The 15,292-nt window shown below is 42.2% G+C and overlaps 1 protein-coding gene across 1 annotated transcript; it reads left to right on the top strand.

Moving 5' to 3' along the window:
* The first annotated feature begins 8,843 nt into the window (after positions 1 to 8,843).
* LRRC10 (leucine rich repeat containing 10) lies at positions 8,844 to 10,981 on the top strand. The gene has a single exon (XM_006121573.5). It carries the CDS (start codon positions 8,861 to 8,863, stop codon positions 9,734 to 9,736), a length of 876 nt encoding a protein of 291 aa, XP_006121635.2. The 5' UTR covers positions 8,844 to 8,860; the 3' UTR covers positions 9,737 to 10,981.
* Positions 10,982 to 15,292: the final 4,311 nt, after the last annotated feature.

Here is a 15,292-nt window from a genome sequence, read left to right as displayed (position 1 = left end):
AAAATGAATTTATACTAAATAAATAATCCACCTTTGAACAGGCATAAGAGATTAAATAACAAAGAATTGGTGTTTAGGTACATGGTATAGCAGTAGATTATCATATTTGGCAATCTTAATATTTTGTTTAAAAAATTATAGCAGGCATGTGGTGGAAAATGGCCAATATATCGGCTACTCATTTATCAAAAATATTTGGTACCCTATTTAAAACAAATGGTCATCTGTATTGTCAACCCAAATATTCACAGTCATGGGTAAGACACACTCAAAATCATGAGATTGGCTTAAAAAACACAAGATCTCTTTACTTAACTTCTGACCTTTGATCCTTTATGGCTTATGGTTTTTCAGCCAAAAAGGTTACAAACTTACCTTTAAAAAAAACAAAAACAAAGGAAAGATCTGGTGAAAATAAATGTGGTGTGTTCGCTTCTCTCCAGGGTCTACAGCTTTATGAAAATGACAAATTTTAAAATTCTCATAATAGAATTGCAGGAGTTGGCAACATTGTGGTAAATTTAAAGTGCAATTTTCTACTTACAGAAGCATTGAGTAGCTTACTAGACTTTTTGTAGTTTGTAGCATTTTAAAAAATGTTTATGACATCTTTGGTTGCTTGTATGTATAAAAGAAATTAATGTTCCCTCTAGGCTTAGCTCATTAGTGCCAAGGTGCAATAAGCTACTACACATTAAACTTCTTTAATCTGCGACCCTTGGGGCCTGACCAGTTCTGAACAAGAGAATTTTCTGAACCACGAGAGGTCTATCAGCATTACCAACACTGCCACTGCTTACTGGGCTGTTAGAGGACATTGAGGGGTAAAGGCACAAAACACTGAGAACCAGGACTGGTGGCTGTAAACAAACTTTATGGGACTGTGGGAAACTTGGCCCCATCCATGAAAAGTGGACATCTGGCTAACTAAAATCACATGAAGTTTCTGGACGAGAGAGTTCTGGATTAGAGAGGTTCAGCCTGCACTAGCTAGTAGTTGCTGCCCAGCAATATCACTCACCAGGTACCGTTGTGAACTCTAAGGCTTTAAATCTCCTTTTGGATAGAGATGTAACTGATTAACCAGTAAGCCTCACCCATGAGCTGGGGGTTCATTAGCCCAGCTGGGCCTGCCGTTCTGTGGGTGGGAGGCACTCCAGACTGGCTGGGCTGAAGCAGCTCCCCCACCTCGGTATGGCATGGTGTGCCTGGCCCAGCCGAAGCAGCCTCCCACCCCAGCACAGTGAGGCAAGGCCAGCTTCAGCAGCCCAAGCCCATGGCGCACACTGCCTGGCCCAGCTAGAGCAGCTCACAGACCAGCAGGGCCAGCCGGCCTTGAGCAGCTCCCCCGCCCATGCTGTCCAGCCTGGCTGGAGCAACCCCCTTCCCCAGTGCAGTGGGCCTGGCCTGAGCAGCCCCTGCCTATAGCAGGCTCAGCCCAGCCTAGCTGGGGCAACCTGGGGCACAGGTGAGAGGCTGCTTCAGACCAGGCAGGCCTGCCACGCCATGCCATGGGCCAGGCTGAAGTGGCTCCCTGCCCGCAGGATCCCAGTTAAGCAGTAAACCAATTAAACATAACATTTAACCATGCTTAACGGATTAAATGAGATTTTACACTTCTCTGAGTTCAGGATGGTCCCTTAGCCATTGAGTAGTCTCCTGGATTATAGCATGGGCTAGCGAATTTAGCACCCACTCTTCCTCCCGTTCTATGAAATGCAGTAATTCATGGAATTCTCACTTCCGATATGATGATGAGAGGAATACTTCTTTCTTCAAATGTATGCAACACAGAGTGATTCAGAAGCAAATACAAATCTGATTCTATTCTTGAGGGAATAAACAGCATATACTATCAGAACCTCATATCTACTCAGACATACATTGATGGGAGATAGATGATAGATAAGGAAGATGTACACATCTGAATTGCAGTATATGTCCTCTGCAATGCACCCCTGCAGATACCTCATTTCAAAGTACATCACTCATTTTAGTCCCAAAGTTGCTTACATTCCACATAAATGTAGTATAACACTGACAAGCAAAATCGTACCTGGGACCTCTGGAGCTGAGAACATGAGTCTCCACCACATGAGCTAAAAGCCAGCTAGCTGTTAGCTAATGTTGCAAAGCAGATTCATTCTCTCTGTAAGGGTTCTCAGTGCCATTCGATGGGACGGTACAGCACACCCAGAAAGTGTTTGGGTTACAGTAGCATTCCCTCACTTTTATTACTAACCATTATTACATCAGAAATAAACAATTATGAAGTTCACATTATAATAAGAGTGATGGAATGAATCCCACTGCATTTGTATTTTATGGCATTAATATTTTTGCACTCTGCCATTGGGTCTTCGGCATACATTACATTCCACATCTGAGCCTTGGCCAGTATGGACAGGTGTACCTCAGTGCTAGGAGTCATGAAACCATTTAGAAAGCGATGACTAGCTGAGCTGCATTCACACCCTCTCACAGTTCCAAACACTTCATGAAAGGCTATGTAAAGGAAAGGTAGCCACTTCCAGCTATTCACCATTTTAACAGAGGACTTCATAGACATCAGAAAGGAGAATGGGCTGTTGAATATAACCAAAGAAAATTGAATGTGATTCTGCATGGGCAATACATTCACAGTAGTTATGATCTAGGTGAGCAGTCTTCCTTTTGCCCTCAAAAATCACCTCTGCAGTTACCAAACTTGGAAGCCGGACTGGCAGTAATAACTGCTCTGGAAGAAAGCGAGGAGAACTTAAAGTGTGGTTCCGTTCTGAAAAATTATTATGTAAAAATGGTACTGTCTTAATGCAGATCTGTTCTCAAGATGAAATCCTAGGCCTCATACTATAAAATTATTTATTATTTATATTACCAAGCACGTATAAGCCCTACTCATGCACTGGAATCCACTGGTTCTAGGCATTGAACAAACACAAAGCAAAAAAGATTGTCCCTTCCCCAAAAAGACAATGGGAGTTTTACCATTGACTTCCATGGGACAAAATGTGACTCTAGGTTTGGTATCCATCATATCTGCTAACATCAGCATCTACATTTTTTCTGCTTCTTTGTGCTTTTAATACTATGGAGCCAATACAGCCAGTAGGGAATGCAATGAATTCTACTTCTTGCTCAGAACCAATAAAACTGTCCTCTAAGCCAGTGTTTCTCAACCAGTGGTATGAGTACCCTTAGGGATACTCTAGAGAAGTCTGGGGGGTACGTCAACACAACTGAAATTTGGAGAAAACTGAATTTTTGTTTTAAGTTTTACAACACTTTATTATTTTTGTACTTTTTACACCCAAAAATGTCATCACCTGCGCAGCTACAATTAAGTTGTTTAAACAAATGTGATGCAATGGTAGAAAATTTTTTTGTGTGTCTGAAAACTGTAGGTACTGGGGCTACTTATAATTTTTGTAAAGAGGTAATTTATAAAAAAAAGATTGAGAAACACTGCTCTAAGCTTCAGTTGCAAGGTTAAGCAGTTACATGAGTGCACATCCAGTCCCACTGAAGGCCATCGGTCTATATTATTTTTATTGCTGGTCGTGATCTGCGAGAAGAAAAGAAACCAGCTTGACTTTCAGATCCCAGCTAGAGTTTGCAGGGCTGGTATTGGATGGCTATAAAGACTTTTTATTATGCATTGAACCTACCTGATTTAGAAGAATCAAACACGATAAACATGGAGGCCTTTGTGGCCATATTTACAAAGCCACTTTTCAGAATTGTTTAAATAAGGTTAAAAGGAATGCTCTCCTGAAACAAGCAACCAAACTGGCTTTAAAGTTGAAAGAACAATACAGAGTAAAGGTCTGAATACAGCAGCAAGTATGGTATTCAGATATGGAATGTTTCTGAAGAATCCATCTGCAGCTGCCTTACTCACACCTAGCAGAATGAGTGTTGGACCTTCTTGTACACCACCACCATCACCAGTTTAATGTCAGAGGCAAGACAACCTCTGAACTGAGACTGATCCTCCCTTTGACTTATCCCCAAAAGCCACAAACAACTTTCAAGATTCATAACATATTTTGCTCTACTCACATCAATACTCTTTTGATGTCCAGTTCATGAAGGCTCACTTTTCTAGGTAAGTTTAGAGATACAGGGAAGAAGATGGGTGATGGAAGGAAGGAAGAAAGAAGATGAAATTCAGAAACCACCTTTGAGGAGAGAGTGAAAGAAACACCACCTATTTTTATGTAAAATAATAAAAAAGGATCAGCCATCATGTTTGGAGGAAACTAAGGCTATAGCTACATATAGATTTTATACCGATTCAACTGTTGGTTTAGAAACAAATATAGTTACTCTTGGTGCAGCCTCTAGCGTTGATGCATTTATACCCTTTCCAGTTAAGTGGTTACCAGCATAAACTCTGTCAATATCAAGGTATTTGTATCTGTATACTTGCATCCACATGAGAGGTTTGCACCAATTTAACTGTACTTGTTAATAAATACAGTTACAGACCAGACCTAAGAATGTGACTTTGAGAGATAGCTGGTAAAGAGAACACTACCCTGCCTATTCAAAGAGCGATTTCATGAGTCTTGTCCATATTACAGTTAGGCTTGATCCAGTGTCCACTGTATTCAATGAGAATCCTTCCATTGATTTCCGTGGATATTTGATTAGGCTCTTAAAATGTCATGAATCTACCTGTCTGTCTATCAAGGTGTAGTACTGGTCACCATGATATCTTCCAAGTATTTCAAATTATAATAAAAATCAGTCTCAACACCGAGGTATTTGTATCAGTATACCTGCATCCACACAAGAGGCTTGCACCAATTTAACTGTACTCGATAACAAATACAGTTAAATACTTACAAACACTGTGTATAGACCTGACCTAAGAATGTAACTTCCTTTCCCTCTCTGTCTTCTACTCTATCCCATAGAAAAAATAGCTTGATTAGTTTGGCTGTAGGTCTATAGACTTTCTCCAGGTAAAGCTAAGTTGAAGGGATGAGTTTGGTGTTTAGTTTTGAACTTGGTGTGTCCAAAGTGATTTTTATCTCACTTGTGAGCGCATGATATAGTCTTGGTCCAGCACCAGTGAAGTTCTGTCTCCTGCACTCACAATCTCCAGTTGTGGACATTCTCACACTCTACTGGCAGGCGGTTATTGTGGGAGGTCAGTCAGAGAAAGAAGTGATCTCTCACAAAGCTAAGTTCAATAACAATCAAGAGTCCAGTTTTCTGCACTGATCTGCATTTCTCATTTCACATTAAGAATTAACCTCTTCCGGATAGTTCCTTTGTTCTTGTAAAAAAAAAAACTGAAGTCAGATGCCAGCATCACCTTCTGTGGTGTGCAGTAATAAAAACATTAGTCTCATTGGCTCTTAGAGCTTTTTTAAGTAACCCAGGGAAATAACTGAGAATGTAGTCCTGAGTCCTTATTTGCGATTGCACTGCTTCTTAAGGACCCTAGCCTGCTCCCATTGAAGTGAAAGGGGTTTTCCCACCAAATTCAGTTAAATAAGTTGTAGGGACTAACTGTGAAGAGCAACAGAACACCAGGCCCATGATAATGTCCAGTTAACATTTGTTCTTAATATTTTCATTTTTGTGGGACAGATACGCCTGATTATACAAAACCAAAGAACACAACAGAGCTGTAATGGCAATGACCGCAGTCCCATAATGAGGTCCAGGTGGGTCCCTGTAATATAGCGGACCCCCAATGAAATATCAGGGCCAATAAGATTACCTGTTAAGCTATGAAAAGTGACTTAAATTTCTAGCATTAGGCATAACCATGTCCAGTAATTCCTGACTGGCTGAGTATTTGATAATTTGCCTCATACCCTCAGTTTCTCTACTCAGTCATTAGCTGCCAAGAAATGCCCTCCCTCCTTATCATTTCTGCTTAAATAAATCAGGAATTTTATTATATTTCTTATGTCCCCAAAAGCCCATTTTTCTGTGGATGAGCTGTTCCCCCCCAAATACTCTGATTTCATTAGCTTGTTCCAAACAAACTTTAGCTTTGCCAACAAAAGCACAAAATGCAGCAACAAAAGGTCATTCTGACTTTTTTTGATAAGCTATAATAATGATTAATCTATAACCTAGAGTTTTCCTGAAATATATTTAGTTAAAACGAAAAGAAAAACAATCTTTCTGAATTATGCTCCAGAAATATATAATCACAGTCTCTCACATACAAATGCCAACCTGATAAGACAAAAATGTATAGATATATTTTTCTTTTCTACACACTACGTAGATAATAGGGCAATTACACTTTAAACAAACTATACTAATAACCTAAAAACTTATTACCAAGTATTTGTACCACACTGGTCACCATAGTATCTGAACCCGTTATATTACTAAGGAAATATTTATATCATGGGTGTGTTCTTTGTCATTCACACAGAATAAGCTCACACCCATAAAAAGTACCTTATGCTAACCACTGCAATGCACACTCTATTCTATGTCTGTTTTGATAGGATCAAATCAATTGGAAGGGGGTAAGTTTGAAAGCCTCAAATCTTTCAGAAAAATTGTGTGTGAGTGGGTGTGTGGGGGGGTGATTCATAAAACAGATTAAAATATAAATGGTAGGCTAAGTACATCAAAAGATTTCAGATTAAGGGGATTAAATCAAAGTACTTACATGTTCCACAACAATTGTTTAGAAAGGGAGAGATGATGAAAGCATGGTGCTGACATGCCAGTTGTATCATTTCTCTGAAATACTGCTCAGCATTGCATTATAAAAAATGTAGCAACCATGTGAAGGTTACTCAGTGGAAACCTCACAGTTATTGTGGTGCTGCCATATGTATGGTACATCACTTGCTTTGCCATTGTCCAGTGTTCTAATCCAAGAGAATATTTTCAATACTGATCCTTCCAGCACACAAAAGACACTTGCAATAGCCTTGCCTTCAAGATCCTAATAACTCTGCCCATTCCTGCTTATCAGTCTCAATCTCATTTCATGTCACCCCAATCCTCTAGCAGCCACTCTGCCCTATCAGAAAAGCCATCCTCAGCCTGCCACTTACCTGTATCTCCCATCAACATCTTCAGGCCTCCTTTCATAACACCCAGTCTGCATGGACCATACCTCAAGAACTGGTCCTCCACATCACTGCCCTCTCCTCATTCAAATCCCTGCTACAGACTGACTTCCACAATGACAGATGTACAAGTAACTATAATTGCATTTGTGTAGGATGATTTGGAATTGCCAGAACAGCACATTTAAAAACAACCAGTATCAATGAGCATGTGTATGACCAGAATGTAAACATCCATCATGATGAGACCACTTTAACTGTTGCTGTTCCCAAATTCTGTTTGTTCTGTCTTTCCTTACCCTCACAAAAAGTAGCTGTTCAAGGCAGTGACCATAACTTCTTTTGAGTTTGCACAGCACCTAGCACATTTAAGATCCTACTGGAAACAAGTTGTCCACAATTTAAATAAAGTATCCATCCTTACTCACAGATGATGCAGATAAAGAGTCAAATTTTGCCATTTGATGTGTGTACTAAAAGCAAACCAAACAGCCAACTCCATCTGTTGGAAATGCTCTTGTACATTAAGCATCGACATTTTTTCAAATCTCCGATTTGAAGATTTTCAAAAGTCCTGTAGAAAGACCCACCCAAGAAGCCAAAGCATCCATAGAGATGCCCTCTGAAGACTGGAAGCCCTCTACAAATGAATGCATGCTATGCACCAAAGATTGCAGACTTTGAACAGCATCAAAATTAGTGAGCACAGTGAACATACCACAGGAAAACCTGCTAAGAGCGACCACCCATCAGAATTAGTAAAAGTGGTTGTTTGTATAACGTGGTCTATCTTCAAACGTTGCCATAGCAGACACTGGTAATTCTGGGACCTCTGCAAGTAGTCTCTTGTGACAGGTGATCAATCTTCAGAGGAAGTCTCTAAAGCAGCTTTTACTGCTTATAAAACATTCAATAACTGGCTACATTTAAATGAGAGAAAACCTTGTCACTGATTTAATTGTAAAGTCTTTTACCAGACCAAAGGGCAGCTAGTAATTCTGACACTGGGAATCAGCAGCAGGGTCACTAGAATGGAGGAGGTTAACCTTGGCACAATGTGACAGCCAATGTGTTGCATATGGGATTCAGACAGTGCAAGTAAAATGCAATGTAATGAAAAGGCTGCACACAGTTAAGACTCCTAGCAGCTCTAGTAATGCGGTTAAATTAAAAAAGCAAATACTTAGGCCGCTAAAGAGCACTTTGCCAGGTATTTGTGTTAAATGTGTGAGATAACTATTGGGTGGCAGGTCACACTGTTAAAATGTATATTTGGCACCTCACAAAGTAACTCCATAAAAGTGCCACTGATCTGGAAAGTTAGCTGAGTCTTGACAGGTATTCTAAACAAGAATCAGATTACATCTGACATTCCCACTCAGTCTGCTGCAAGATTAAATGTTTAGTTTAAATTAAGTTTAAAAATTCACTCTTCAGCGATGTTTACTTTCCGTAGCCAATCCCCGGAGCTGGTAGCAGCCGCGCAGACAGGGTGGCTATACCTCCAGGGGGGCAGAGAGCATTTGAGAAACTATTTTTGGTCAAGTGTCATGCAATGTTAGAACTTTTACAGTCTTCCCAGGGAAGATGGCCTCTTTTCTGTGTGTGTGTGTGAGAGAGACCTGTTCACCAAAAGTCATGCTGTCTGCACTTCCCATCACCAAGCACTCATTTGGTTATCAGCAACATTTCAGACCTCTTGAGATTAATGACTGTTGCCATGTAAACAGTGTTTTATAATGGGAAGAAGGAAATACCAGCAGGACAGTGCACAAAGTAGAAACCAGGGAGAGTTCCCGATGCTGCGGGTGCCACATGATAGCGGTGGTTTTCAGCGCAGTTTCAGTATGGGCAACACCCTGAGAGCAGTCATTGCCTTCATCCCTTCTGACGGCTGCCAGAAATACCTTCTGGGCAACCTGGAAGAGATGCCAGTTGACCGAATGGTGGATCTGAGCGGCAGGCAGCTGAGGAGATTTCCTTTGCACGTTTGTTCTTTCCGGGAGCTCGTCAAGCTGTACCTGAGCGACAATAACCTGCACCAGCTGCCGCCGGAGCTAGAACAGCTGCAGAACCTCCAGATCTTGGCCTTAGATTTCAACAACTTCAAAGCACTGCCCCCGGTGGTGTGCACCCTGAGGCAGCTGTGCATCCTCTACCTGGGCAACAACAGGCTCTGTGACCTGCCCCAGGAGCTCAGCCTCCTGCAGAATCTCAAAACCTTGTGGCTCGAGTCCAACTGCCTGCACCACTTGCCCGAGGTGGTGTGTGAGCTAAGCCTCCTCAAGACCCTGCACGCCGGCTCCAACGCCCTGCGCACGCTGCCTGCGCAGCTGTGCGACTTGCAGGAGCTGCGCACCATCTGGCTCTCCAGCAACCTGCTGGCCGACTTTCCTCCAGTGCTGCTGCACATGCCCTTCCTGGAGGTGATCGACGTGGATCGCAACACTATCCGGTCCTTCCCCAGCCTGGCTCACCTCCCCGGCCTCAAGCTGGTAATCTATGACCACAACCCCTGCCGGAACGCACCCAAGGTGGCCAAAGGGGTGCGCAGAGTGGGGCGGTGGGCAGAGGAGACCCCCGAGCCGAGGAAGCGCTCTGAGCTCGGCAGAGAGGAGGAGACTGACAGCAAGGAACTGCCACCTCCTGCTGAGAAGCAACCCCAGGCCTGCTAAGGATCAGCCAAGCAGCTCTTGCGGGTGCTAACAATTTGCCATCTGTGCCCATCTCCTCTGGATCTGTGGGAATTGCGCATCTCTGGCTGTTTACAACAAAACTGCCATTTAAATAGAGCGTTTCTTCACTTCCTGGTACCTCGGCTGTTAAATGAATGCACACAATAGTGCCTAGACTGGTCTTCATCACTGTATTTTGAGAGACCTGTATGCGCTCAGCTAGTAGGTGTAAAGCTATTTAAATAGACGTGCCATCAAATTCCTCCCTCTTATCCCGAAAGCCTCCTTACCTAGGGCTAAAGACCAGCATGTCCTTTGTACAATGAGCAGGTGAAAAATACTTTATAAAGCTGACCCGTTGAAGGGACACTACGGATGTGCATCTAGCAAAATCCCTTTTATTCCAAATGCCACCTGAGGAAGCATGACTGAGCTTTTCCTTCCGCGATCACACTGCAGCCTCCCGAGTGAGCACTCGCTGCTGTGCCCGGATGGAGCACAAGAAGTATTTCTCACGCAAGTGGTAAAAGGAGCCTCACAGCTTGTCAAGATCCCCTCTTCTGCCTGGAACGAGGGTGTAGGAAATATCACTGGACTGGCCCCAGCTAACACTGAACATGACTAGACTAGCCAGAGAGAGAATGAGGGTTTTTTGGTTTTGTTTTGCCAGCACTTTATGCAGAGTCATTTCTCCCTTCAGCGGGGTGGCTTTTCAAAGCTGCAAAAGGATTTGCTTTCATTTGGACGCTTTGATTGTAAAACTACAAGAATCGGCAGGGTGACTTGCAGGTGTAAAACCGCAATAGGCCCCAACTCTGTAAACATACCAATGTTCACCTAGAGCTAGCCCTTGCCTTCCACAGGGCTACTCCCTTCCTAATGTTTGTGCAGCTGAGGCCTGTGCTTCTGCCACCACACTTGGAAATTTACTCAATTGCAGGCTGATTGTGCCCCTTTAAATTAAAAGGCACGTTTTGCACAAATGTGCCCTAGGTAACAATAATTGACTCAAAATGGGTGGAAGTGATGTCTACTAAGGAGTCACTTGCCATGACTGTTCTTTTGAATTCATAGTGCCTTTTGTACTCAGCACCAAGCTTGCTATGTTAATGGGAGCGTCACTGGACCTGAACAGCTGCCTGTCAATCTCCTTATCAGCACAATATGCAAAAATCATAGTTAACTTTCCATAAAGCAGTTGATTTAGTGATTAATGCCATTTACATTCTTAAAAGAATATTTGGGAAGTAGAGAACCAGTTCGTACTTTCTGTCTTATTAAAGTTAAGTCTGGATTTGGATCTGGCTAGTACCCGCCTAGTGTGCTTCGTATTTATTATACTAACTGTATTAGAGTTGTTCTCAAGTGCCTTTAACAGAGAGCAAGTGCATTGCTCTGGATTATTTTTCTCAAAGGCTTTACCAAATCTTGCTCTGCCAAACTAACAATTATTTCTTTAGTAAATAATGTTTGGATTTTATACGTGAGGATAGATCCATTTGAATGAATGTGAGTCTCTCCTCTTTGGTTTAACTGAGGCTTCTTTCCTTTGCTACAAACATGACATCTTATATCTGGGAAAGAAACAGGAATTCTTTTGTTGTATATATCTGGCTAATGTTGGAATAAGCCCAGGCAGTGCTGATTGTCTACTATAGCATTCTATAGTAGCCCTCTCACTAATGCTGGGCACTGAAGCTGGGATTCACAAGAGTTATTTATAGAAGTTAGAGCCTTCCCTATATTTATGACTCCTATTGAAAATGATCAAAATCACTCAATGTACAAATAGCTGCAGTGGGGCTTTGGGGACATTGAGGCTACGTCTACACTGCCCCTTTTCCGGAAGGGGCATGTAAATTTCACTAGTCGTCGTAGGGAAATCCGCGGGGGATTTAAATATCCCCCGCGGCATTTAAATAAAAATGTCCGCCGCTTTTTTCCGGCTTTTAAAAAAGCCGGAAAAGAGCGTCTAGACTGGCCCCGATCCTCCGGAAAAAGTGCCCTTTTCCGGAGGCTCTTATTCTTACTTTAATAAGAGAATAAGAATAAGAGCCTCCGGAAAAGGGCACTTTTTCCGGAGGATCGGGGCCAGTCTAGACGCTCTTTTCCGGCTTTTTTAAAAGCCGGAAAAAAGCGGCGGACATTTTTATTTAAATGCCGCTGGGGATATTTAAATCCCCCGCGGATTTCCCTACGACGACTAGTGAAATTTACATGCCCCTTCCGGAAAAGGGGCCAGTGTAGACGTAGCCTGATTGTTACTGTGAACACTCCCCAGTCACTGCTGGTGAAAGTAATGTCGGTATTTTGACTCATTTAACCCCTTGAAATGCTGTACAAGTTGAACCTCTAATCGGGCACTTTCTGATCCAGTAACATCCATGGTCTGGAATGATTCTAGTTAGCCAGATGTCCACTTTTCATGGATATAGCCAAGTTTCCTGCAGTCCCATAAAGTTTGTTTACAGCCACCAGTCCTTGTTCTCAGTGTTCTGGGCTATTATTTAGAAGTTATTTGGGGTAAATTAGAGCTAAGAGCCCAGTGAGAAGTGGAAGTATTAATAAAGCTGCCAGACAGTATTGATCTCATGTGGTTTGGCAACTACTTTGGTTCGGCACTGGTCAGGTCCTGATGGAACCAAACTAGACAGGTTCAACCTATATTGTAAATAGACTGGTGGTTTTAATACAAACATCAGCAAATGGGACTTCATATACTCATTTAAAGTTACTGGAACCACAACCTAATTGTCAGTCACTTATTTTTCTATCATATTTTGATATGCTGATAAATTCACACTAAATAAACAAATCAGAAAACTGGACTAAAACCAAGCTTTACAGCTTCAATAGTTACATAAGGGAGCTTTATGCAGAACATTGCACCATTTTTTTCCTATAAAAGTAATTATGGAAGTCCAAGGCTGGTTCCAGGCAGTGACAACGGCAACTTTATCATGTTAGTATTCAGTATACATATTTAAAACATGAATGCACATACACACAACCTTGCACTTCAGCATATAGTTTCATTTCATTATTTTTCTTAGAGTAGGATAAACCAAATCAATGCAGATTTCTAAACAGTGGGAAAAAAATCTATGTAATGTATATTTATATTACATCAGGCAGAAGTACCAAGCAGGATATGCTGATTTCTCACAGGTTATAACAGAGATGGAGCTGAGACCTTTCATGAGATCAATTCAGTTTTATATGGAAGAGAGCGATGAAGGCTCCTGCTCTGATAGATATGAAAAGGAAAGCAGCATCAGGCCCTAATGGAATAGAATAGAAATTCCATCATCATCATAATTAATTTCCATATTTATATTAGACAAGTTTGAGGATTGAAGCTCCATCTTAAGCTAGCTGGTTGGGATTCTACTTTAGTTTTGGTAGCCTACAGCTATGCAGTGAGAACAAAGGTGGCCAGAAGAGCACGCTGCTACCTTTTGGTACCAGTCTTAAATTTTTATCACATGGCTTACACTTAAAACAGAGTTAGAACTGAACAGACATTACAAACAAAGCAGGTCAACTGTTGAAGTACCTTAGTTTTAAATATCGCAAGCATTATTTTTCTTTCTAGCAGTAATGGATGTACCAGATCTTAACCCCGTGGCAACTCCAAGAGAGCATTCTCCATAGAACTGTGCAGGAAAATATTACTTATGGGGGGGAGGGGAGAATAAACATTTATCTAGGAAGCAGTTAGAAGATCTGCAGAGTTTGAAAGACCAGACAGCTTATGGTGGAGATAGAATAAGGGGCAGAGTACAAATGCAACAGTCATAAGTGCATGATAAATGCAATTACCACATCAAGGTCATCACACAGAGTGTACTGACAGGCTGTGTCTACACTGGGCCACTTATTCTGGAAAAGCAGCTGCTTTTCCGGAATAAGCTGTGAGCTGTCTACACTGGCCGCTTGCTTTTCCGGAAAAGTAATGATGATCTAATGTAAAATCGTCATTGTTTTTCCGTAAAAACTATGCTGCTCCCATTTGGGCAAAAATCCTTTTCCGGAAAAACTGTTCTGGAAAAGGGCCAGTGTAGACAGCACAGTAGTCTTTTCCGCAAAAAAGCCCCGATCGCAAAAATGACGATCGGGGCTTTTTTGCGGAAAAGTGCGTCTACATTGGCACGGACGCTTTTCCGGAAAAGCATCCTGTCAATGTAGACGCGCTTTTCCGGAAATACTTATAACGGAAAAACTGTTCCGTTTTAAGCATTTCCGGAAAAGGGTGCTAGTGTAGACGTAGCCACATTGTTTTGAAATACTGTATCTGTAACAGAGTAAGATAGTTCACTCTATTTAAACAATTGTCTTATTGGTCTATCATATCTTTCCAGAGGATGCTGCATTAGAACTCTTAAACTACAGTGCAATATATGTCTCAGAAGACTGGTAAATTTCAGGTAAACATTGCTCTATTTTAAACACCTGTCCCTTAAATGAAGATAACCACCCTGAGCAAAATGATTTTGAACAAGTTCCAAAGTGTCCTTTTCTAGAAAACATCAACATTTGTCTTGTAGCGTTAATCCCACAGGGCATGTGCCTCATGGGGACAATTCTGGGTGGGACTAGCACTGAGACCAGAGACAGACCACAGTACACAGCTCTGGCAGGAGGGGGACATGTCCAGACTGACAGATCCCAAGCTGGGGTAGGGCAAAGTGGGCAGAGCCCCTCTCTGCTCCATTGGCATGCCAGGCAGCCCATGTGCCTCGGGTTCCATCAGGACCTGACCAGTGCCAAACCAAAGTAGTTGCCAAACCACAGGAGGTCAATACTGTCTGGCAGCTTCACCAACACTTCCACTTCTCACTGGGCTCTTAGCTCTAATTTACCCCAAATGTCTTCTAAGTAATAGCCCAGAGCACTGGGCTGCTGAGCAGTAATGGGGGTGGGGAGAAGCAGGACTCCCCATTCTTTTGCTTCCCTCTGCCGGGAACCGGATCCCTCCTGTGCCCCTCCCCCTGCCATTGCCCACTCACTCAAAAGCTGAAGCCCACCTGTTTTACTGTCCTAACCACACACCACTGCTACTCTCACATTATAGCAGCTTCTGAGCAAACCATTGCCTTTCCTCCCTTCTGTGCCAGAGTAGCAGGAAAGCTTCCTTCAGCACCTAAGGCATTTTTGAAGTTCACTGAACAAGATGCTCTAACCTGGTACCTGAGTTCGGAACTGCTAACCGAGTTATCAATCAATAAGGCACAATTTCCTTAGGCTCCTTCCCATACTGTACAAATTGAAAGTGTCTTTTGTCTAGGCCAAATATTTGTGAAGAAAACCTTAAAAATAGAACTGAGAGCAACCATTCCAATATTGGAGAAACGTAAGAAAACAATGAATAGTCTAGCAGCACCTTAAAAGACTAACATGTAGTTGGTATCAATCTTTCATGGGCACAATCCACTTCAGAACTTGTACAGTAACTGGTGAGCCTCCCAGGTATGTGTATGTGTACTCAGTGCATATAATTTGGAATCTTTTGCCAGTAGTAGAATTAGGTGGTACACGTGCCCATTTTCTTCATGA

Source organism: Pelodiscus sinensis, chromosome 1 (assembly GCF_052426305.1).
Source record: "Pelodiscus sinensis isolate ZL-2025 chromosome 1, ASM5242630v1, whole genome shotgun sequence".
Taxonomy (NCBI): domain Eukaryota; kingdom Metazoa; phylum Chordata; order Testudines; family Trionychidae; genus Pelodiscus; species Pelodiscus sinensis.
The sequence above is the reverse complement of the archived record's forward strand: the minus strand, read 5'-3'. Positions and strand labels throughout refer to the sequence as shown.